Source organism: Heptranchias perlo, chromosome 28 (assembly GCF_035084215.1).
Source record: "Heptranchias perlo isolate sHepPer1 chromosome 28, sHepPer1.hap1, whole genome shotgun sequence".
Taxonomy (NCBI): domain Eukaryota; kingdom Metazoa; phylum Chordata; class Chondrichthyes; order Hexanchiformes; family Hexanchidae; genus Heptranchias; species Heptranchias perlo.
This window is the reverse complement of record NC_090352.1, coordinates 17396298-17421073: the sequence shown is the minus strand read 5'-3', so window position 1 is coordinate 17421073 and position 24776 is coordinate 17396298. Positions and strand designations below refer to the sequence as shown.

The 24776-nt window shown below is 43.2% G+C and overlaps 1 protein-coding gene across 2 annotated transcripts in view; it reads right to left on the bottom strand.

Annotated features, from left to right (window-relative positions):
• Positions 1-2897: 2897 nt before the first annotated feature.
• The window catches only part of caln1 (calneuron 1), a 222016-nt gene continuing 200137 nt past the window's right edge, over positions 2898-24776 (bottom strand). Inside the window, exons 5-7 of one of the 2 annotated variants that reach the window (XM_067967919.1) lie at positions 12954-13107; positions 12536-12538; positions 2898-3025 (exon numbers count right to left, since the gene is read on the bottom strand). In XM_067967919.1, coding sequence (XP_067824020.1) covers positions 2898-3025; positions 12536-12538; positions 12954-13107 — 285 coding nt within the window. The remainder of the gene's footprint in view (positions 3026-12535; positions 12539-12953; positions 13108-24776) is intronic. The other variant, XM_067967918.1, reaches the window with a different exon arrangement.

The following is a 24776-nucleotide window of genomic DNA, read 5'->3' as shown; positions in this document are numbered from 1 at the left end:
CTTTCTACAGACATGTAGTTAGTGCAGGAGAAAGGTAAGGGGAGGGGTCCTGTCTGAGAACAATACCCGTTGATCAAATTTGTGAATTATATAATGGCAAAATCATCCGAGTGTTGTTTTATTTTTGTGGTACTATATTTTTAAAATGTTTGTAAAATCACCAAGAAGCCATGTTCCGTTTCTCTAGTGCATTCTGAGATAGGTACGATCGACAGATACGCTTTTTGTGTCCTGTTCTGTGCTTCAAGATTTTTAAATTAGCAAAATTAACTTAAAGAAGTTAAGGCGGTGCTGTAGCAGGTCTGCCCTTTAACCGAATGAAAAACTGGAACATGTTCAACAGCACCTCCCGCCTTAGCAGCACCCAACACAGGCTCACTGCAACTTACTGCCCTCCTCATTCATACCCACAGGGAGAGATGGTTCATTGTAAAGCAAACAATAAAAAGCCTTCAAAGTGTCAAATGGCTTGGAACAGGCAGAAAAAATACAGGATCAGTCCACTCATCTCCGATCTGGGTCTATGAGACTCTGTCAAACACCCTCAAATGCCCAGGAGAGTGCTGAGGAACAGCTGTGGGATCAACGAGAAATCGAGAGGGAGAGAGAAAACAATGAGGGGCAGCGGGATTGGTGAAAGTGAGAGAACATTGGGGAGCAGTGGGGTTGGTGCGTGTGAGACAGAGAGAGAGAGAGCAGTGAGGAACAAGTGGGGCTAGTGAAAGAGAGCAATGTGGAAGAGTGGGGTTGGTGAGATAGGGAGCATTGTAACTGGTGAAGGAGCAGGAGAACTGGTGAAAGCCAGTTGTTTCTGCCAACGGCTTTTCACAAGGTGAGATTTATTCTAATGAAGTGTGTATTATTTACCACCTGTCTAGGTATGGTAGCCTACTGGACTAGCAATCCAGAGGCCAGACAAACAGCCTGAACCCCTGAAGAAGACGTAAGTAATGTTTTTCTCTGTTACCATTCCCCTTATGAAGGGGGCTCTTGGGGACCACTTTTTCAGTTTTGGGGAGAGAAACAGACATCCTTCTGCTGACTGGAAGCTGCCCGAGATCTGCCCATAGTGGTGTGGGTGCCCACCAGGCCCCTGCAAATTAGATGCCCACTGGTAGGGTCAATCCCTGAGGGCACTGATTGGCACAATCCTGGGTAAGTCCTGTCCATGCAAATTCAGCCCCAATAGGAATAAGTATAACCAATAAATCAGTATGGCAGTCAATGAATATACCAGTACATGAATATATGTGTGAATGAGTATACTAATGAGTATACTAGTCAGTGAATATTCCAATGATTCTAACAGTCAATGAGTATACCAGTGAATAACAATATCAGTAAATGAGTGTACCAGTCAATGAGTATGGCAGTCGATGAATATACCAGTGAATGAGTATACTAGTAAATGAGTATACTAATGAGTCTAACAGTCAATGAGTATACCAATGAATAATAATACTAGTAAATGAGTGTGCCAGCCAATGAGTATACCAGTTAATGATTTAACCAGTGAATTACAGCAGCAACAACAACAACAACTTACATTTATTTAGTGCCTTTAACATAGTAAAATATCCCAAGGCGCTGCACAGGAGTGTTATCAACAAAATTTGACACCGAGCCATATAAGGAGATATTAGGGCATGTGACCAAAAGCTTGGTCAAAGAGGTAGGTTTTAAGGAGCGTCTTAAAGGAGGAGAGAGGTAGAGAGGCGGAGAGTTTTAGGGAGGGAATTCCAAAGCTTAGCGCCTAGGCAGCTGAAGGCATGGCCACCAATGGTGAAGCGATTAAAATTGGGGATGCACAAGAGCCAAGGCAATGTGTATACCAGTGAATGAGTATGGCAGTCAATGAATATACCACTGAATGACTATACTAGTAAATGAGTATACTAGTAAATGAGTATACCAGGAATGTATTAATATTAGATCCATTTGCATGTTTATTTAATTAGTTAGAATCAGGGACACTCACACCCCTTTTCCTTGCAGTTGTGTCAATAATGACAGCACTGATTTTGACAGCAGCACTGTGAAGTAAATCAAGCAATGCCGATGTCCATTTAATAGTTTCCACCAGCACCGCTGCAGGCAGTAGTCATATAAGCTCTGCTTTGTGAGTCAGAAACATCCATTATTTTTAACCGCCACTGGGTTGACCATTCTACACCAGTAGAGGCCAATGTTTGTATGGTTCTATTCCAGCCATCGGCAGTGGTCCAACAGATACGAGTGACATCACAAATTGCTTCTTGAAAGTTGGTGCATATGCAGTCATTTGTCTACGGCTCCCACAACGCAAACAGGGTAGATTCCACAGCACCAGAAACTTGGGATGTAACTACTGCTTCTTGTGGTATAAAACGTGCACCCAACAATGATTCACTTGCTACCCCAGACTTAACAGAAGTTAACTGGAGAACGCCTTGGGGCTTGATTTTCCTTTGTTGACTAACGTTGGAGAGAAAGTCGGCATGAGTATAAAGTAGGTTTTGGCGCTTTACAGTCACTCCAACTTTTTAACTAACATTAGCACATGGAGAAAATTATATTCCCATTCCTTTGTATTTAAAAATCATGATCCACTCTACCTCAAACAATTTTCTACTACCAGTCATAGCTATAATTCAGAACTTCTGCACTTTATTGCATTATAAAAAGCAGCCTTTAATAATTCAGCCCTTTTTTTAAAAAAAATCCCTGTCTGCGGGATTCTATGTGTGTGAACCTAAAAAGAATCACTTCCATTTTGGGCTCCATGTTCCTGGTAGAAATATATTCTACTCCTATTTACATCACTCTGTGTTCCTAATCCAGGAGTCCGCTGGAGTTTACCCACTGACTGACAGAGTCGTGCACGGCCAGTTCATGCCAGCAGGGAGCTGGTTAGGAAGCTATTCCATGCCATTCCTCAGAATTTGATTTGCTGCAATCAACATGACACTTATGATGAAAGCCACTCCAAACGCACAGATAAGGCTCTTCCTCACACATGTCTGTCTGTTCTGCTTTTGCGAATGCACTGTCAAAAGGAAAGAAGAAAGCTGTAAGGACAGAGTCAGGCCAGACAAGTACACATCATGTTCTCCACATAACACACCATCAGTCAAGCTGTAGATTTGTACCATTCTAACGAAAACAGACAAGGCGCAAACAATTGCATTCAATCCTTTGCGGGTGCAGAATGGGCACCAGTGCGACACCCAGTTTATTCCACCAATGTAGGATGTCGTACAACCCATGAGCATCAAAGTCATCAGTGGGTAATGGTATTAGTCTCAAGTGGAACACACTGGATAATCTGTTGCTCGCCAATGTCTCCTCTTGTTGTTGTACTTATGTGGTCATTAAGGAAGAAATTACAAATAATTTTAACGTTTTTTTTTAAAAAGGAGTTGCTCGCCCAGTGACTCATTTGTAAGTGCACTGCCTAGTAGTGGGGAACTGAGCCATAGAGACCAGGACGGTCGTAGGTTTGATCCCCGTTCTGTACTGCATTAGCTGATTTTAGCCAGTGCAGCATTAGGGGCCTGATCGTCCACAGGCTCGGTAGGTCGGAAGGGGAAGAATCAGCTGAGATGCTCGAGATGATTACCCAATGATTCCTGTGGGCAAAGTCGGATGAGGACAGCATTGGGCTTGATTGTGATCATCCTGTAGTTGAATAACTTGCCAATGCTCAGTGGGTCACACATGAAGAATGATCACTCGGGTGAGGTACCAGTAGATGGCTGGGCCCAGCATGGCCCAGCAGCCTGAGGAGAAAGTTGGAAAAACATTGAAAAAGAAAGGAAACCAGAATCACTTCTCCCATTGGAAGTCACTCCAAGCCCTCCCTTGTACCATGCAGAATTCAGTCTGTGTTTGACTCTAGTGAGGTAGAGACTCCACAGGCCCAGACTACATAATCTTAACGCCAAAGAAATAAAGACAGATTTGATGGAAAGTAAACAGAGGCCCATTTTATTTGGTTTTCAGAAAGTGTCAATTTCTGATTTTGTTTAAATAAAAAAAGCCGATCTCAAGTCTGAGTTTTATTAAGAAAGGAAAAGACTTTGATTTTATTAAATCAGTGTCTGTTTTTGTTGGAGGAGGAATTGTGTTTCATTTTATGACAAAATAGGCACAGATCCTGTTTTATTACAAAAAGACAGCACTAATAAATACAGCAGTGTTTCATTTTACTCCAGGAGGAAAACAGAGCTGAATTCCTTAAATTCCATCTATCATTACTTAGAGGGAGCCAGGCACCATTTTTATTTAAAATTAGAGTCTTCATAAACAAAAGAGATTGAGTTTCCACCTCCTTCTTAACCAATGATAAGATTGAAATGAGCAGCAGCAGTGTGAAAAGCCACACATGAAAGCACTGGTCCTATTGTTATTAGGGAAAGGATGTCATTGCAATGCTGCTAATCCAGGATTCCTCACAAAATAACACTGAATAAAAATAAATAACTTGAAGAAAGACCAGCTTATAAATCAAGCGGCATTAAAGGATCTGAGAGTTCAGGATTATGACAAGAAGAGTGAGACAGTAAGATGGAGAGAAAGATAGGAACGGTGAACAAAGATTTAAATGAATATATTGCCAGCTTGGATAAAAATGGGGTACAACAGCGGAAATGGTTAAGCAGCTCTGGCTTTGAGGGCTAGAAAGGGGGGGGGGGGGTGCAGGGTAAGGTGCACGGAAAAATAAACAGTGGGATGAGGGAAAGGACCAGTTAGGGTTTAAAGGATTAAAAAGTGTCTGGCAAACCTAAAGGGGAGATTTCTCTGTTTGCTGTGTGTTAGAAACATTATAAACACAGCAGGGACATCTCCTTTACTGTTGCTCGTTAAATCATAAATGCATTTGGATATTAGATGATCGCACTCAGCAGCTGATTTTCGTCCCCATTTTTGGAACAGGTCGGTCGCATGATGAAAATCGTATCGCAACACTTACCGCCCCAATCCCGCTGACGTCCAGGCCACTGCCATTTTGTTGGGGTCCTTGAAATGGACGGCCCAGGCGCCCGCCGAAACAGGTGGGCGGCTCGTTAGCCCAGGCAAATCGGGGTCCAATGATGTCAATACGAGCCCATTGCAATTTTCAGGTACCAATGGGCGGAGCGTTCTTGGTATTTGGCATTGAGCGGTCTAACCATCGGCCGTTAAAGGGACTGCTGCTGGCCGCTCAATAAAAGGCAAATTTAATTTTTTTGCGGGTCAGGAGGAGTATTAATGCTCCTTCCAGCCCCGCAGAAATAGACCCCTGCGATGCCCGGCCCTTTGCGGCCTTCTGCCAGGATTGACATGCCCCATTCCCACCACCTCCCCCACTCCGACCTGCACAGCCTGGGCTCCACATTGGAGCCACTAGATTTTTGGGCTCCTCTGATTGGCAACTTGCCGACAGAATGGTAATGAGGGCCCGCCCACACAAATTGGTCGGGCCTATCAGGTGGCAGCAGCGGGTACTCTCCGCCCACCGCCTCCCCAATGTCCACTTAAACCGAGAATTGACCCTTAAGTGTTCGCATGCAAGTATCTCACAGCTTCTTTTCAGGGCCTTTATTACAGAGGCTGGCACAGGTGGTGCTGTGAAACCGCAGAGATGGCACATGGATCAGCTCTGTACTGTTAGGACTGGTTAGGACTGGATTCACAGCACATAGTAAAGTTGTTCTGGTCGAGAATCAGTACCAAAGCTCCACCGATGGCTTTGTGAGTAAGTGGGCCACCAGATGTGGTGTTGAGTAGTACAGATCACAGTGCTTAGTAAATAGAGTGGCAGTCAGAGCGCTAAAATTCACTTCAGCGCCACTAGGCTAAGGAACAGAAAAGTCAGCCAGAGTTGCCACTGACGATCACTGATGAAAATGATGGAAGCAAAGCTCCGTCATGACGAATCACTGTATTATAATTATTAATTGCCTTTCGGACAAAATGTGTTACAAAATTAACTCCAGGTTTTTTTTAAAGAATTCCTTTGGCTTCATGGGGAAATATAATGAGGAGAGGCAATATAAACTAAATGGTACAATTTTAAAGGGGTGCAGGAACAGAGAGACCTGGGGGTGTATGTACATAAATCTTTGAAGGTGGCAGGGCAAGTTGGGAAGGTTGTTAAAAAAGCATATGGGATGCTTGGCTTTAAAAAAGAGGCATAGAGTACAAAAGCAAAGAAATTATGCTAAACCTTTATAAAACACTGGTTAAGCTTCAGCTGGAGTATTGTATCCAATTCTGGGCACCACGCTTTAGGAAGGCTGTCAAGGCCTTAGAGAGGGTGCAAAAGAGATTTACTGGAATAGTACCAGGGCTAAGGGACTTCAGTTACGTGGAGAGACTGGAGAAGCTGGGGTTGTTCTCCTTAAAGCACAAAAGGTTAAAGGAGACCAATTAGAGGTATTCAATATAATGAGGGGTTTTGATAGAGCAAATCAGGAGACACTGTTTCCACTGGCAAGTGGGTCAGTACTCAGAGGTCATAGATTTAAAATAATTGGCAAAAGAACTAGGGGGGAAAAGATGAGAATTTTTTTCATAAATTTGTACGTTTTAGATCAGAGGCGACATGGACCTGCTTCTGGAAACTATCCTTTTGCTGTGAACCTGAGTAGAGAGCGAGCCCAAACGAGATTATGGACACTGAGCAAAGACAACACTGGTTTGGTTATGATGCCTTACATAGTTGAATAGTCACTGTTTAGGAATGGCTGATTGGGTGAGCTATCAGCAAGTGGTTGCTTCTTTGGGATTTCACCCCAACAAGAGTCAGCTCCAGCCTGAGAAAAAGGTGACCATCTCCCCAGCTGAGAATCTAATATAATGAATAGCAATATCCAAATAGGAAACAATTCTTGGTAAGTTCTTCTCTCCATTTTTTATCTATTTTATTTTCTCCCTTCTCTTTATGTCTCCTTGTGCAATTCCCTGGCCTGTTGCCCAGGCTGTATCAATTGATTTCTCCTATTGACCAGGTCATACATGCACCTGATTAGCTCTGGCTGAGCTTCTTTCTGTTTTTCCGTTCCTCTCTGAGGGCAGCCAAGATTCAGCTTCGTGTATTTTTAGGTTTCCAGTTATGGAACCAGAGACAGGGATATTGATAATAAATTTCCCCCAAGCGAGAGGAGGAAGGAGATAAAGCTGCCTAACGCCAATTTGAAAGAAAATTCCAGAATACCCATCTAGCATTCCAATCTACATCACTTGATCCTGCGCAGATCATAATCTCATGGTCCTAACAGGACTGGAACCAATAGTGTTGTAGTTACTGTGCTTTTAAAAAAATTCACTGAGGGCTCAATTTTTAAAGGGCAGCGGGATGGCAGCTGGGGGCGGGGTCAATGGGCACGCCGCAAACCCGGATAATAAAAACTTACCTTTCCCCACACGATCGCAAGTCAATTGGTGGCCCTTAACGTGGCTTCTAGGTTTGCCGTCCGAAAGCTGCGCAGTGGGGGGATTGTGCACCCACGTGACAGGTTGTCAGCTGGAGCGTCTACATTTAAAGGGCCATTGCTCCAATGGCTTTTGCTGGAGCAAAGACCAAGAACACACAATATGGAGCAGCACAGGGGCAAGGCTGCTCCAAGATTTAATGATGTCCCTCTCCAGGTGCTACTGGCCGGGGTGAGGAGGAGGAGGGAAGTCTTTTACCCCGCGGACGGGAGAAAGTGGCCTGCCTCTGCCACCAAGGAGGCCTGGCTCGAGGTGGCAGAGGAGGTCACCAGCAGCAGCAACATCTGCCGCGCCTGGGTCCAGTGCAGGAAGTGCTTTAATGACCTAACTAGGTCAGCCAAAGTGAGTACACTTACTGATTCTCCTGCATTCCATGTTGCACATCAACCCGCCCCCCCACAACTCATTCTGCACTGCCAAGATTACTCCATCCCATCACTCCTCACACCCACTTAAGGCTCATCCTCAACTTACCTTCACTTCCTCAGCACTTCCTCACCTCTCCATTTGTGACCCACCACTACCACTCATCCCAATCCTCATCCAATGTGATGTCTCTGTCTCATACTCACCCTCTGATGCACCTCTTTCACGGTCAGCCTCACCCAAAGCAATGCATTCATTGATTGGCCACTTCACCATCACTCACTCACACGTTTGTATTTTCTCTCCTTGTTGGAGAAAATAGTGCAAAATGCACGCGAGAGGGCAAGGACTGGAGGGGGGGCCACAACAAATAGTGGTCCTCACAGAGGCAGAGGAGGAGGCCCTGGAGATCAGCCGCACCCTCGAGTGCCTGTCCGTCGGGGACACTGAGACCGGCACCCCACAAACATCTGGTGACACAACTTTAACATCCATCACACGCAACATGAATTGATGTTAACAATGATTGGCATGTTGAACACCTCAGTATGCTCATCGCAACATGACACATCTGTGATGATGCTTAAAATTGCCTCCTGTTCTCTTACAGGCCCTTCAACGACCGCAGTGACGGCAGAGGATGATTCCACAGAGGAGCTCCAGGCCTCTGAGGACGCACCGTCACATCATAGAGAGCCATCCACCAGCGCAGATACTCACACCTCAGTGGGTCCTAGTACACAGTTAGTTGGGTTGGCACCTGGTGAGTCATCACACACAAGTGAGCACGAGCAGACACTGGTGGCAGGGGCAGCTGTGGCGAGTGAGCATCGGTGGGCGCACTCCTCTCCAGGCTCTGCTCAGCTGGACACAGATGCTGAACCACGGGGGCCATCCTTTAAAAGGAGAATGATCGAGGGACAGCAGCACGTTTGCAAGGTACTGGAACAGGTGCTATGCACACTCTCCACAATAGTGCAGAGGATGGAGGAGTCCAACTCCTGCATGAGTGGAATGGTGGCACAGGTACGGGAGGGAATCTCTGAGATAGTGTCACAAGTACGGGAGCCATCGCGCCCCCCCCCCCCTCCCCCATCCTGATGGTGTCAGTTTGAGGGGATCCGGAATGTTGGTAAATATGTATTAACAGAACAATTCTGAGTGGAAACCAAGAATTCACAGTCTAAACACAAAGATCTCCCAGCCAAAAGTTTGTCTGAGAGAACTGAGAGCCCTGCGCCAATAACTCACCTTTTATCCCCATCTGTCAAACAGGGATTTAAATGTCCAAATGGCTGCTGGCTGAAACACGGCTTCTTCAACATGGAGTGTTTCACACTGCACAGGAAGCACACTGAGGCAGAATGAAAATCCTTTCCCTACATCAATCACCATAAAATTAAGATAGTTAAACTTTAACAACTTTAACTATCTTAATGACTGCTTTAAATATCAGCCCGCCGGCTTTAATTGCCAGCGGGACGTCCGGATTCTTGAAGCACATGCGTTTGTGTGAAACGCAGAAGTCGGGGGGTTGGAGCCGGCTTCCTTACCCGCTCCGGATTTTCCCGGTTTTCATGGCCCGCCCGCCCCCAACTGACTTCTATTTGAAAATTGAGCCCCAAGTGTCTGCACCTGGATCACGTTTTACATCGACTTGGTCAGAGTGGGGTTTACCAACCTTCAGACGTCAACAGTAAAAGATCTCAAAGTCACTTGAACGTAACGACAGCACTTGAGTTTAGAATACAAAGAACTGGTTGAAATTCAGCATTACATAACTGGCAATATCAGTATGTATTAAAGCCATGAATGAACATTGGCCCATGGCCTGAGGCAATGTGCGTCAGATAGCTTCTAATAACTCAGGAGTTTTCAGCAATCTTGTTTCTTAATCTCCAAAAGCTGACAGAAATTTTAATTAATTTTGTGACTCATCATTATTTTACAAGGATTTCTTCATATAGGGGTGAGTTACGTAAAGATTCAGCTGGACCAGAAAGACACGCTAGTTAAATATATTTTGTCCATGCCTCTTGTCATTCATTTTGGAGATGTGAGTTTGAATCAGATCCTTCACCAGCCTATGTGCTTATTGAAGAGCTCTGATTCGGGCTGGTGATGAAATGACAGTTTAATCTGGAGTCGTTTTCTTCAAGGGGAGTCCACCCCATACAACAAAAAATATTGTTTGAACAGCATACTAAGTTCTACCAATATTCTGAACTGTGTTGCTGCTATGTTTACAGAGAAATCCAGCTCGTAGCTATGTGTTTATTTGCTACTAGGAAAAACTCTACTGCTTATTCAGGATGGTAAGTACAACAATTTCCATTTATATAGTGCATTTAACGTGGTAAAATATCCCAAAGTGCTTCATAGGTGCGCAATCAGGCAAAAATTGAGGATAGTGTGGTCAATTGTGTCAAAAGCTACAGACAGGTCAAGAAGGATAAAGAGGGGATGGTGCGCCACAGTCACAGAGGATGTCATTTGTGACTTTGAGTAGGGCCGTTTCCGTACTGTGGCAGGGACCGTAACCTGGCCCAAAGATCCTGAGGATTAGCAGGAAAAATTCTTATCTGGTCCTTTCGGGTCTTCTTTAGCTTGCTGCTGTGCCCCTTCCACTCTGAGGGGGTCCTTGGTGCCACTTGAGGCACCATTCCATCTGGCTACAATGCCAGGAAGTTGAGACAGGAAGCCAGGGACATCCTTTCCCACCTCATTACTATGTAACATGGGGCCTACATCTATGGCAGACATCCTCTCAGGGAAGCCCCGGAAATCTTGAGGCAATGTAAAGGGGCATAGACCCGGAGCAACAGGCCTCTGCTATCTTGTTTCTTATCTTTGTAACTGAGAAATAGTCCAGGGGCAAAGGTCAGGAAAGTCAGCCCTACTTTCACATAACCAGTTAATCATTTCTACTGGATTTTATGACACTATAAAAATCACCCAAAGTAATATTATTATCATTAAAAATTGTACTCACAACTTACAACTTTTAAAAATGATAATGTAAAATATTTTATGGGTTAATATTGTACATCTGCTCTTTCAGGTCAATGTGAAAAATCCCACAGCACTATTAGAGGCGCAGATGGATCTCCCGATGTCCTGGCCATCATTTATCGCTCAACCATCGCCACCAAAAACAGATTAACTGGCCATTTATCTCACTGCTGTTTGTGGGACCTTGCTATGCACAAAGTGGCTGCTGTGCTTGCCTACATTACAACGGTGACTACACTTCAAAAGTACTTCATTGGCTGTGAAGCAGTTTGGAACATCCTGAAGCCATCCATATGGCCCAGAGGTAACATCTCTGTTTCTGAGCTGTACAGAACAGGAAGATTTCAAGTTTGATCTTCAGTTAGTTACCTGATCTCAGCCAGGGCTGAAGGGGACTAGAGTTGGCAGCAGAATGCTGGGTTAGGAGAAGAAATATCAGCTAAGTTACTGGTCTTGACTGTACTGGAAGTGTCAATGTTTAGATGTTGGGTGAGGACAGGAGAGAGTTCGCTTGTGTTAGATAGCTTGCCAGTACTAATTGCCAAGGCACACACTCAAGGATCAGTCACTTGGGTGAGGTCGTGGAAGGTGACTGGTGCCTGGGGAACTATACCCCGTCACAAAAGAGGGAGATAAAAGAAAATTGGAGAATAAATTGCGAAAAAAAATCTCATTATTCAAGTTTTTGTAAAAGTGTTAATAAAAACTATTCACAGAGACTTCTGGAATATTTATAATAACAGTCTTATCTTAGCTGGATGGATGTTAAAATATCATGACCCTGAAATTCAATGGGATAAATTCATTTTCTTTTTAGTGGTATCGGTTGAGGGAGGAATATTACCCAGGACACTGGCATACACCAACTGGGTACGGTAGCATAGTGGTTATGTTACTGGACTAGTAGCTTGTACTAATATTTTTGGAGTCATAAGTTCAAATCCCACTATGGCAGCTGGGGAATTTAAATTCAATTAATTAAATAAAATCTGGAATTTAAAAAAAACTAGTATCAGTAATGGTGGCCATGAAACTACTAGATTGTTGTAAAAACCCATCTGATTCACTAATGCCCTTTAGGGAAGGAAACCTGCTGTCTTTACCCAATATGGCCTATATGTTACTACAGACCCACAGCAATGTGGTTGATTCTTAATTACCCTCTGAAATGGCCTAGCAAGCCACTCAGTTGTTCAAGAAGGTAGCTCACCACCACCACCTTCTCATGGGGCAGTTAGAGATGGGCAATAAATGCTGGCCTTGCCAGTGATGCCCACATACAATGAATTTAAAAAAATCTATTTTCTTCAAATAGTGCCAGGGGATCTTTAATGTCCATTTCTTTGGTTTAATGTTTCATCCAAAGGACTGCTATCAAATCCAGGTTCAATAGAGAAGAGAAATTACAAACTGCAATGTTACCTTGATGGCTGACTAGATAAACACACCCTTGGTGTAGTATTAAGCCATACAGACCCAGAAAGGGCCTGGTTTGTGCTGAGTTCATTAATCTCAACTGGAGCAGTGTTAGGATACAATAGGCCTCAATTCTCTAGGTTAAGGAGAAGAAACTATCAACTGAGGGTCCTGGTCCTGACCACTATCGAGTGGCCCTGTATGTTCTCACCCAGTACACATCACTGTGTATAACGAGCCAGGGCAGGATCAGGTTCAGCTCTAATGCCTCAAAGCCATATAGCACCACCTACCCCCCGCCCCCATCCTCCCCCCCATGACTGTCACACATGGCTGAGATACCAGAGGGCTATGGATACCCATAAAGTGATTCCCCAGCTTCAGTCTTATTTTTAAGAGAGCAGGAGAGAAAAATAAACTATTTTTGTTCTGGTTGAAATAAAGAGAAGAATCTGAAATGCAGGCTCTACCCAGCATTGACAAAATAAGGGACAGCTGTGGTCCACACAGAAGAAAATAATAAAGAAAGATTAGTGACTTTGCCCAGTAACTAAATGTTATAGAAAGTTAACCTAACTCTTTCAAATAAAATCTGTGGTGTCCTTAATCAGATTATTATTTTCTTCTTCGGCTGAGAGTCACTCAAGCCAACTTCAAAAATATCAACAAACTCAACCTCTATTCAGTATTTATGGTGGGCTTACCTTCAAATTCGGTGTGACAGTTACTTGAACTTTCATTCAGACTCTCCTCCTCCGTAATGATGATGTTCTCAATATCTTTCATTGTCAAATGGTCCCGAAATGCATGAAATAATATGTGCTTCAGTTCCTCCAGTGTAATCCTTTGCATATCAAACTGATGGAAAAATAAGAATCAATCTGTGACCAGAATGAAAAAATCTTTAGTTATTTTAATGGGAGAGAGAGTTTGGTATATCACCAATCAAGATTTGAATCTGAATTATATTCTTAATTAATCTTTCTTGACAAGGTCATTTGCAATCATATGGATTCCTTCTACCAGCTTGGAAAGGGATTCAGGTCACTGGTTTTTACATGAATGACAAACAGGATGCTGACTTGCAATGAGTTGAGATGCTCAACTTAAGTTGGTGATCTGCTCATTAAAATTGGGGCTAGTAATTAAAAAGGAAACCAAACATGTATCCACCAAGGGGTAAAGTAGGTTTTTCATTACTCTACTGCACTATTCCATCTTATAGTGTACAGCATGCTCTTACACATTTAACTAAGTACAAAAATAAAGGATGTCAAACTGCAAAAACAAAATGTATATCTCACACCTTATTGGCTAAAAAAAAGTTATCCCATCAGTAACCATTTTTATAAAACCAGCTTCATATTCTCTTATGCCTTGTTTCTTTATTGAATTCTATAAACTCAGTGATGATTCTTTACCCCAGAGCAGTACAGTTTACAGGAGCATCTTTTCCTCCATTGTATCGGTGTGACTCAGCTGGTAACACTCTCACCTCTACATCAGAAGGTTGTATGTTCAAGTCCCAATCCTGGACTTGAGCACAAAATCTAGGCTGACACTTCAGTGCAGTACTGAGGGAGTGTTGTATTGTTGGAGGTGCCTTCTTTCAAATGAGATGCCCCACCTGTTCAGTTGGACATAACAGATCCCCTGGCACAATTTGTGGAAGAGCAGATAGTTCTCATGGTGTCCTTGCAAACAATCCTTCCTCAAACAACAGAAGCAAGATCATATTAACCAGTTAGTCATCTCATTTGTTGTTTATGGGACCTTGCAGAGTGCAAATTGGCTGCTGCGTTTTCTACAGCGTAATGACTGTATTTCAAAAATAATGAATTGGTCATGAAGATGGCATTCTTTCTTTTCATTCATTAATGCCAGTGGAAAAACTCAGTGCGAGTGTACGCGTAGACTTGCTCACTGACGTTAGTGAAAGAAGGAAAATATCACCCGAATTTTACATAAATTCCAAAGCTACTTTCAAACTTACGTACTGTGCACAGGACTGAGAAGAACTAAAACTGGACTGAGGAAACTGGAGGGTTTATTTCATGCAAAGTAATGTGAAATCACATTCAAAACTACCAATCTGGGAGAAATGTTTCAAATGCATTAACTTTGGACAGTATAGTGGCACAGCCAAGATGCTGTGTCATGAGCTGGTAGGAAACAGTGTCATGCCTGTGATCTTCCACACACTGAATTATCCATCTCAGGCATGTAGCCATGGGAGGTGCCAAGTGCAGGGCACCACTTTCCCTCAACGAGGGAAGGAAATTCAGAGGAATGGTCACCTGGCCTGCACTCATGCACCTCCAAGTGTGAGTTTCAGAGCCATATTGGTAAAGGCTTGGCAGCAGATGACAGATCTACTCACTCTTTTGACGGGCATGGTGTTAGATAAGAAGGCCAAAAAGGAGATGGTGAATTGAATTTCTAAAAAAAGAGGAAACGCATTAGAATTTGGCTCGACATCTGTAGTGTGAAAAATATAGGAGTCCATTAAAAGGAAGAAATTTAACAGTAGTCGATGAGAATGAAGATTGATAAATCCCAGACAACACAGCTGCTGTAAGGCAGGTCATACCTAATAAATGTACTGGAATTCTTCAACGATACAACAGATTTATAGATGAGTAAGATGGTGGATATTATATATTTTGACTTTCAGAAAGCCCTTGACAAGGCCTCTCACAGGAGACTTATGACTACAGTGAAAGCTCTTAGGATCCAAGATTGTAAATTGGATAATTAGCTGGCTAGATAATAGGAAACAGAAGGTAGACATTGATAATAGTTCTAATTAGAAGTTGTGAACAGCTTAGGCCCTTGGTAATGGTCCTATGACCTTTATTTATTAATGACCTTGATGAAAATATTACAAATACAATATCTAACTTTACAGATGATACACATGGAGAAAGCAGAATATTCCAAGGTGAAGAATTATTCAGAGAGCAATGCAGACACTTAGCAATTGGTGAGATCAATATTAAGTCTTAATCTCAACAATGTAAGGCACAGCAGGGTTACACAGGACACATTATGCTGAATAGAGGGCATCAGGAAAACAATATTCGTGTGTTAGTAAATGAAATAGTGACTGTTAAAAATTCTAAATGGCACATTGGCTAGCAAAAACTATCAAACCAAACACAACGTTTAAGTTATGTCTTGGGAGGTAATAATAACATTCTATAAGAGGCTTTACCTTATTGGAGTATCACTGACTGTTGATGCACAACAGCGACAGCATTGTCAGCATTCTCCAGTATAAAGGACAGCTACCTCCACACGGAAAGGCATAGAGCTAGTTCAGAGCATCAGTGTGCTTGTGTTGTGATACAAAATAGCATCATGACGCGAGCATGCTGATGCACAGTATGAGCTCAGCATCAAAATCGGAAATTGGAGGCTTTTAAAGAAAAAACAAACACTGCATGCAAAATCCAATTTTATTGAGTTTCTCTAAGTTTTGAGAGAATTCAATACATTTGGAAAATTTAATGGGTCCACTGTGTGTCCTGGACACTCCACACATTCATAGACAGAACATGTGCAAAAGAACACATCTTTGTATGCCCAATCATCCTTCAGGAGGCCAGTGGCAGATTTAAAAAGTAAATTGGGAAGGCGACACAGGGAGATCATTTTGCTGTTGCTCACTGAGAACCTGGCCTGCATGGGCTGTAACATAAAAGTACCTCAGAAAGCAATGTTGAGCCTTCACACAGAGTACTGCGTTCCATTTAACCAACAATAGAGACATTGGAAAGTGTTCAGTTATGGGCAATAATAGCTAGTCTGCCAGCCAGCCAGATAGCGAAAATCATAGAACAGAAGGACTCAATTTGATCAATTATGCCTTTGCTAGTGCTAGCTTTTTATCTGGAATTGTCTGCCCCGCTCCCATTTTCTGCCCTTTATCCATATCCTTTTATAATTCTTCCTTTTCAAAAAATTATCCAATTTGTTTTTAAATAATGTTATAATCTCTACCTCAACACTTGGCATTTCATGTTCTAAAAGCTCTCTGTGGAAATATTTCTTCTGATTCTCCCTTCATTCTTCCAGTGATAATCCTGAATCTAAGCTCCTAAATACTGACTTAGCAGTACTTAGAACAAGAAAAGGCCATCTAACATACAGTGCACAATTGGACCTTCGTGAACTCTTTCCAGTTTATTAACTTCCCTGAATAATCACAGTTAAACCTCGCAAGCAGAAATTTCTCCTGGGCAAAACTCCAGGATATTAATCTTACATTATACCCAGGATGACCCTGGGCTTTAAAACAATGCGCTACAAACACATGCTAATGGAGCCAAACCTCATTAAGAAAAGATGAAGTAAAGGCCTGAGAGGTAATTTTCGAACTTCACACTCCCTCAGTACTGTACTGAAGTATCAGCCGAAATTTTGTGCTCACATCCCTGGTGTGTGTAGAAAAGGCTATAAAAATGGAAAATGGGAATGGTGTGCAGAGGGGCATTGACTATAAAAGCAAAGAAGTGATGTTGAATTTGTAGAAGACATTGGTTAGGTCAAGGTTGGTGTTCTGGGCAGTCATTACAGGAAAGATACTACAACTATCGTAAATGTACGGTGAAGATTGACTAAAATGATACCAGGAATGAAAACTTATGGTTCTGAAGAAGGACTTGAAAAATTGGACCTTTCTCACTAGAACAGAAAAGGATAAGTAGGTGGGGGGGGGGGGTCTAAGAGAAGCATTCAAAATTCGGAAAGGTTTTGAGAGGATAATAATAAAAGACTGTTTTCACTGATTGGCAAGTCAGTATTTAGGAGCTTAGATTCAGGATTATCACTGGAAGAATGAAGGGAGAATTAGAAGAAATATTTCCACAGAGAGCTTTTAGAACATGAAATGCCAGGTGTGAGGTAGAGATTATAACATTATTTAAAAACAAATTGGATAATTTTTTGAAAAGGAAGAATTATAAAAGGATATGGATAAAGGGCAGAAAATGGGAGTGGGGCAGACAATTCCAGATAAAAAGCTAGCACTAGCAAAGGCATAATTGATCAAATTGAGTCCTTCTGTTCTATGATTTTCTCTATCTGGCTGGCTGGCAGACTAGCTGCCTCTTAGTTATGTTGTAATTCTAAGCTAAAAAAATTAAACTTTACCTGAAAACTTCTGAAGATTGTTTTCAAATAATTTGGCAAAACTCAAAAATCCATTTGCATCATCAGGTGAAAAACCCTTTCAGTTGTGAGTTAGCTTGCACTCACCCGGACAGAATGTTACTGATGCATGTGAAATTTTGCACATGCCTAGACTGCATTATTTCCCCAAAGCTAACAGAGTGATTGCCCTGGGTGAAAATAGAGAGAATTTGAGGCCTTCATGTGAAAACATTAAAGAAGCTACTCAGACAACAACAACAACAACTTGCATTTATATAGCGCCTTTAACGTAATAATTCGTCCCAAGGAGATTCACAAGAGTGATTATCAAACAAAATTTGAAACCTAGCCACATAAGGAGATATTAGGACAGGTGACCAAAAGCTTGGTTAAAGAGGCAGGTTTTCAGGGGCATCTTGAAGGAGAAGAGAGAGGTGGAGAGGCGGAGAGGTTTAGAGAGGGATTTCCAGAGCTTAGGGTCTAGGTAGCTGAAGGCACAGTCGCCAATGGTGGAGCAAGGAAAATCAGGGATGCGCAAGAGGTCATAATTGGAGGTGCGCAGAAATCTTGGAGGGTTATAGGGCTAGAGGAGGTTACAGAGATAGGGAGGGGCGAGGCCATGGAGGGATTTGAAAACAAGGATGAGAATTTTAAAATTGAGGTGTTGCCGGACCGGGAGTCAGTGTAGATCAGCGAGAACAGGGGTGATGGGTTAATGGGACTTGATGCGAATTAGAATATGGGCAGCAGAGTTTTGGATGAGCTCAAGTTTATGGAAGATGCAAGGTGGGAGGCCGGCCAGGAGATCATTGGAATAGTCCAGTCTTGAGGTAGCAAAGGCAAGGTTGAAGGTTTTAGCAGCAGATGAGCTGAGGCAGAGGCGGTGGAAGTAGGTGGCCTTAGTGATGGAGAGGATATGGGATTGGAAGCTCAGCTCAGGGTCAAATAGGATGCCAAGGTTGCAAACAGTCTTGTTCAGCCTCAGAGTGGCCAGGGAGAGGGATGGTGCATCTGGCTAGGGAATGAAGTTTGTGGTGTGGACCGAAGACAATAGCTTTGGTCCTCCCAATATTTAATTGGAGGAAATTTCTGCTCATCCAATACTGGATGTTGGACAAGCAGTGTGACATATCAGAGGCAGTGGAGGGGTCGAGGGAGGCTGTGATGAGATAGAGCTGGGTGTCGTCAGTGTACATGTGGAACCTGACATTGTGGAACATAAACGACACATAAAATATAACTTTGTAGGTAGGTTTAATCATGCTATTGTGATGTTAAAAACTTTATTTTGGACATTAGAAATTCCTCAGTTACTGAGAAAAAATTTACAGGTGTACAAATTTTCAAAAAATTGTTTGTCTGATTTGGTTGTGTGGACTTCTTTCACTAATTGGTAGATTCTACTGACTGGTCATCGAGATTTGTTTGTTTTCATAAGTACTTAACAATTTTTCATTGCGCTACCTGCTTTTCTCACATTCAATTGGTAAGGTGCCTGTCCGTTCATGTGATTTTCCACTCATTTCTGAAGACATAATTTGAGTCAATCACATGCAAGTGTGGCACTGGCTTTGGATATCAAAGCCTGATGACCAAGGCTTTACAGAGAAAGAGTGATGGGCAGGAATTGTGTGCTTACATACCATTTTCATAATGTTACTAGTTGATGCCGCGTGGCATTGCACATGGGTTGTCAGGAGGTAGACAGTACGAAGTGGACACCAAAGTGTTGTGGATGGAGAGCTTTGCATAGTAAAGGAGAGACAGAGGTAAGAACTAGGGTAAATAGTCAGTAAATGAGGAGTGGCATGTGGGACTGGGATATGATGTGTGTTCTTACTTGGCCTGGTCTGGTCTGGCTTTGTGGAAGACGTTAAGCCTCCGCCCTCTCCATTGTAATCTGTATGCAGCAAGTCCTGGCTGTGAATAGTAATGTAATAGGGATAGCAGCAGACAAGGGAACTTCAGAATATAGTGTCTACAGGACGTTCAGCATACAGGGATCCTGAGGGAGGGTCTTAGACTGGAAATGTCAACTGATGTCTCTCCACAGATGTTGCATGACCTACTGAGTATTTCCAGCTTTTTCTGCTTTTGTTTTCAGATTTCCACCATCTACAATATATTGTTTTTTGCCAGTATAAAGGGGTCTTCATTGCCCATTTCCATTTTTTAATTTTATTAATTAGGATTGTTTCACTGTCTGTGAGTACTTTTAATGTTTATTTGTACTTCCTCGATGGTTCATCCGGTTTTAACAGTGAGTAACTGGGTCATACAAACCAGGAAAGTCCCTGCTGAGGCCATGTTAAAGCCATGTTGAGTTTGCAGATCTCAGCTAGGGTGGCTATAAGAATGCTATATCCAACCTCAGTGCCAACCTTAGGAGGGATAAATCAGCTAGAGCTCCAGGTCGTGATCGCAACCCAGTGACTACTGCTGGAATGTGCACATATGCAGATGTTAAATGATAACTAATTCTGAAATAAAGTAATCTCTTTAGGTTCCCACATGAAGATAGGTTACTGTGAAGCTGTACCACCATTAAGAGTAATCCCAGCACCCATGGAACCATATCCCAGCCAAGAGCCAATCCCAGCACCCATGGAGCTATACCACAGCCAAGAGTCAATCCCAGCACCCTTCGAACTTTCTCCCAGCCAAGAGTCAATCCCAGCACCCTCCGAACTGTACCCCAGCCATCAGTCAATCCCAGCACCCATGGAACTATACCCCAGCCAAGAGAGAAGGGAAAAAGTGGAGAAAAAAACAAAATATTTAGAATGCAATGGAACTGTAACCCAGCCAACAGTCAATCCCAGCACCTATGAATCTGTACACCCAGCCAAGATTCAATCCCACCACCTATGGAACCACCCCCAGCCAAGAGTCAATCCCAGCTCCCTTCGAACTGTCCCCCAGCTGAGAGTCAATCCCAGCACCCACGGAACAGTCCCCCAGCTGAGAGTCAATCCCCGCACCCTTCGAACTGTCCCCCAGCCAAGAGTCAATCCCAGCACCCATGGAACTGTCCCCCAGCCAAGAGTCAATTCCAGCACCCATGGGACTGTACCCCAGCCAACAGTCAATTCCAGCACCCATGGATCTACACCCCAGCCAAGAGAGAAGGAAAAAAAGTGGAGAAAAAAATATTTAGAATGCAAATATTACAAAAATATGAAGACGATTATCTCCTTGCTAACAAGGAAGGGCTCCCCTATCAATTCCCATTGAACATGTCAGGGAAAGGTGAAGTATAATCATTGTGATTGGTGCTACACAGTATGGCTGCAGTGTGAAAATGTATTGTGATTTCTGTAATATTCACAGTGCAAATAATTTGCAAAGTGAGAACCTTAAACTAGCTTTGTGACAAACTGTTGAGATCTGAGGCCTGTTCTTTCCTTTGCTATCTATATTCTATGCTTACTTTCCAAATTTGGAAGATGGCCAAATCCTTTTGAGCAGAGATCAAAGGCACTTCACAAAACTAGCTAAAAAGTGCCTGCATGCTTATAATTCACAAAAATATTCTACACAAAAAATGTCACTCTAAATATTTTATACTCTACTGACAGTATCTATACTACCATTTGGGATCCGAGCTGACTATTTAGCCCACATATCAGGTAGTTTTATATCACTCAGGCACTCCTACAATACTCTTTGTTCTATCAATAATTTAACATTATTATATTTTTGTAGTAATTTTTATTTTTCTGGTAAATTTTAATTCACCCATTTCACAGAAAGATGTAAAAGTATACTTGCCGCTGTTATATAATATATGGAGGTACAGAGTTTCAACTGCAAATTTAAAGTTACCATAACAATACCTCTCACCCCTTCAAAAAATCTTACTCCAGTAAGGAGTCTACACACTCAGGGGAGGAAAAGAGAGGATAAAAATAGAAACACTACATAATTACATAGTCAAGAAATCCCTCAGTAATTTGCTCAGAGAATCTACCTGAAACTAGGACTAAACTTCTGTGCATCGAGAATGCGAGACCATTAAATTACATATATATTGAAGAATTGCTTCCTGTGACACCCAGACCTGCTACTGCAGAAAGCCACCCACTTGTATTGCACCAAGTTTCGACAGATCCACTTTAAAACAGATATCTTCTTTCCACTGAGGCTGGGAAATGTCTATGAGGTGGTAGTGAGACCCCTTCCCTGCCTGTATGCAGAGAGACAGGGGAGTACTTCAGCCCATAGGCCTGCCAGTGCCCACAGTTTTTGGTCACCTTCCCCTCCAATGGCGGGGTTTATATCAGCAGCTGAGGGGCCATTACTGTCAGTGATGGTCTATCCAACTGGTCTGTCCCATCTCTGATGGTAATTATGTCAATAATTTACATTATGAGTTTGCCACTGAAAGCAGAGGTACTGTGGGGCAAAATTGTAATATAAATGGAGTATTAGGGATCATCCCAGAAATCCAGGGACATTTGGGATTTCTGTTCTTTGACCCAAATATTCTGATATATAGTTGCTTAACTAGGAGTCCACCAAGAGTTCCTGGTGTTTATTATTTATTACACGAGGAGCCATCTAAAAAAAGTAGATCATAAAGTATGCTGCATTGCAAAAAAAAAAATATTTTGCAAAGTGCTTTTTACCCACAGAAATAGGCAAGAATTTTGAGGTCTGACATTTATACTGGCTAGACTATAATTGTTAATGAATAATGAGGCATTAAAGTGACCCATTTAGATGAGCAGTAACAGATTAGTATTTGCAGATGTCAAAATGGGGATCATTAAACATCTCTTAAATATTCATTGTTTGTACAGGCTATAAAACTATACAGGTAGAGAAAAATGACCCTTAATATTGCACATCTAATGGAACAGGCTGCCATAGTCATAAAGGGAGGAGGAGTGTTAGGAGAGAGCAACAGTCAGTAGCAAAGATGTTTAGAATAAATTTCAATAAATTAACAAAATCCTTACCATGCAAATGAAACACTAAGGAATTCTAACCCCTTCTGCCAATTATTTGGAACTTGAAAAGGAAAAATTGCAGGGTTATGAGGAAAGTGCAGGGGAGTGGGACTAATTGGATAGCTGTCTCAAAGAGCCAGCATGGGCATGAAGGGCTGAATGGCCTCCTTCTGGGGCAGGAAATGGTGGGAAATGGCTCGAGGACTTGCTTCACTGCATCCCGGTCCATTTTTGCATTGTTTCTATTTTCCACCAAAAGTGACATTGGCCACACGGAATGTCTGCCCATTTTCCAATTTAAATGTATAAATTAATGCACAATGACATAGTGACTTCATACACCACATTATCCATCATTATGCATTAACTTGCGCCTGTTGGAAGGGTTACCTGTGTTAAACAGGCATTCTTTGATGCCACAGCACTGTGGTAAAGGTGGAAGTGAGTTCATATTGTCACAGTGCATACAAGGAGGGTAAATGGAATTAAGATACAGACTAGCCATGATTTAATTGAACGGCGGAACAAGCTCGAGGGGCTGAATGGCCTACTCCTATTCCTATGCCTGTTCATGCGTGTTTTCTGGGGAGCTGCCATGACTTCTTTATCTTGAGGCAGTCCAGTGGGCCACCTATCCTCAGAGACCAAACGCAACTGTCCGGCTGGATCCTGGGGAAGAAGGATACATCCTTTTTCCTTGGCTCATGATACCTGTGTGGTTCTCCAGGACCTCAGCAGAGGAAAGAGCCAGAACGTGTTCAAATGATTCTGCTATCTCTTTGGATAGAAAGATATCATAACCTGCAGATCCCATGTGTCAGGAAGATGGCAAGGCCAGGCTGCCCAGGCAACAGCACTGCAGTGATAGCTAGTATGACCCTCATTGTAGGATGGATGCCTGACCAGTGAAGCCTTGCCTGACAGATGTCTTCAACTGGTCGCCAATTCTGACCAAACTGAAACAAAGAGTACTCTTGAACCAGTCACCCAACATGGCAGCTATTCGAGTTGCCAGACAGGAAGCTTGTCCTTTTTCATGGGCCTGCTTGGAGCTGCCGCTTGGTCCAGGATGGTCTGCAGTGCTTTGAAGACATCCCTGAGGGTGCAGCAAATGCTAGCCATGGACACCTCCAGTTGGCTAGTCAGGTACTACACATGTTTGGGAGACTGTCGACAGTACCTGCACAGAGATGTGATGCTCTTCACGCATCATTCTTTTAAATGCAGGACCCATAAGATCGGCGTTCACAGACTGCTCAGCCATGGGTTGATAACTCTTGACCCTCCGCTCAGGAACATCAGTCTCTTCATCTTCCAGTCCTCCACCACCCCCCACTCCACCTCAACCTGCCACTTGTGCATTAACTTGTGCTACATCCTTATGCACGTTATCCGAAGACCCCCAGGTCCTTTACTGGTGCTTGGAAGGTAGAGGGTAAATGATGGCGTGGGGGATGTAATGCGGGCAGGAACTGAAGCTTAGGGGCCTGGCTCCTTTTCTTCCCCATATTCCACTCATTGGTGCTGTGTTTCATCTAGAGGAGAAGAGAAAAGAGAGATTAGAATGGGTGTTGGAGCCGCAGGGTTCTATTGTCAATTTCAGAAGGTGCAGTAACACTGAGACCGTTAGCAGGAAGATTAATGCTCCAGCGACAATGGATGGAAAAGCAGCAGAATGTGATGCCAAACCCACAGCTGGTACCTGGTTTCCACTTCTCCAACTTCAGTAGTGCCAGGGCTTCCTCCTCATAGAGGGTCAGAGGCCGGGTGTTTGCTGGTCTACCCTCTGTGGTCTGTCTCTGCACCAAACAACAAAGCAGAAAGTGTAAAAGTCCTGTTTGTGGCTGTATATGCAGCGTTACCCAGGGATCAGCAGGCAAAGTAGATTCTGAAAAGGTGAGGACGGATGCTGCTTGCATATTTTGCACAGCAAGATTCTACAATCAGCAATGAGATGGTTGACCAGTTACTGTTGGCCAGGACACCAGTAGAACTCGCTGATCATCCTCGGTCATCAATCTCCCTGTGGCCCCTGTGCCTGGGTGCTCGGCAGGTAGAGTGTACCCAAAGTGCACTCTGTCTGCAGTGTTCTGATCCCGTCGGTATTTACAGGTACAGGTCATTTAAATTTCTCCGATGCTCCCCCAGCACAGGCATAACCTCCGGCAGGGCCTGGCACCTGGAAATGGGGGTGGAAAGTCCATCAGTTGGAGCCTCCTGGTTGCTGCCCAAAAACAGCAGCCAGATACCCTCCAGCACCAATCCCTGGCCCAATATCCCTGTAAGAACAAAAAAGGGACTTAGCTTCAGGGCCTGTGTGTTGACAGCCTGCCTTACTCCAATCATCTGATCTGAGAGCGACTGAGTGCAGGGCCTAAGGCCCACTTCTTCTGGGCAGTACCTCAAAATGGGTGGCTCAAT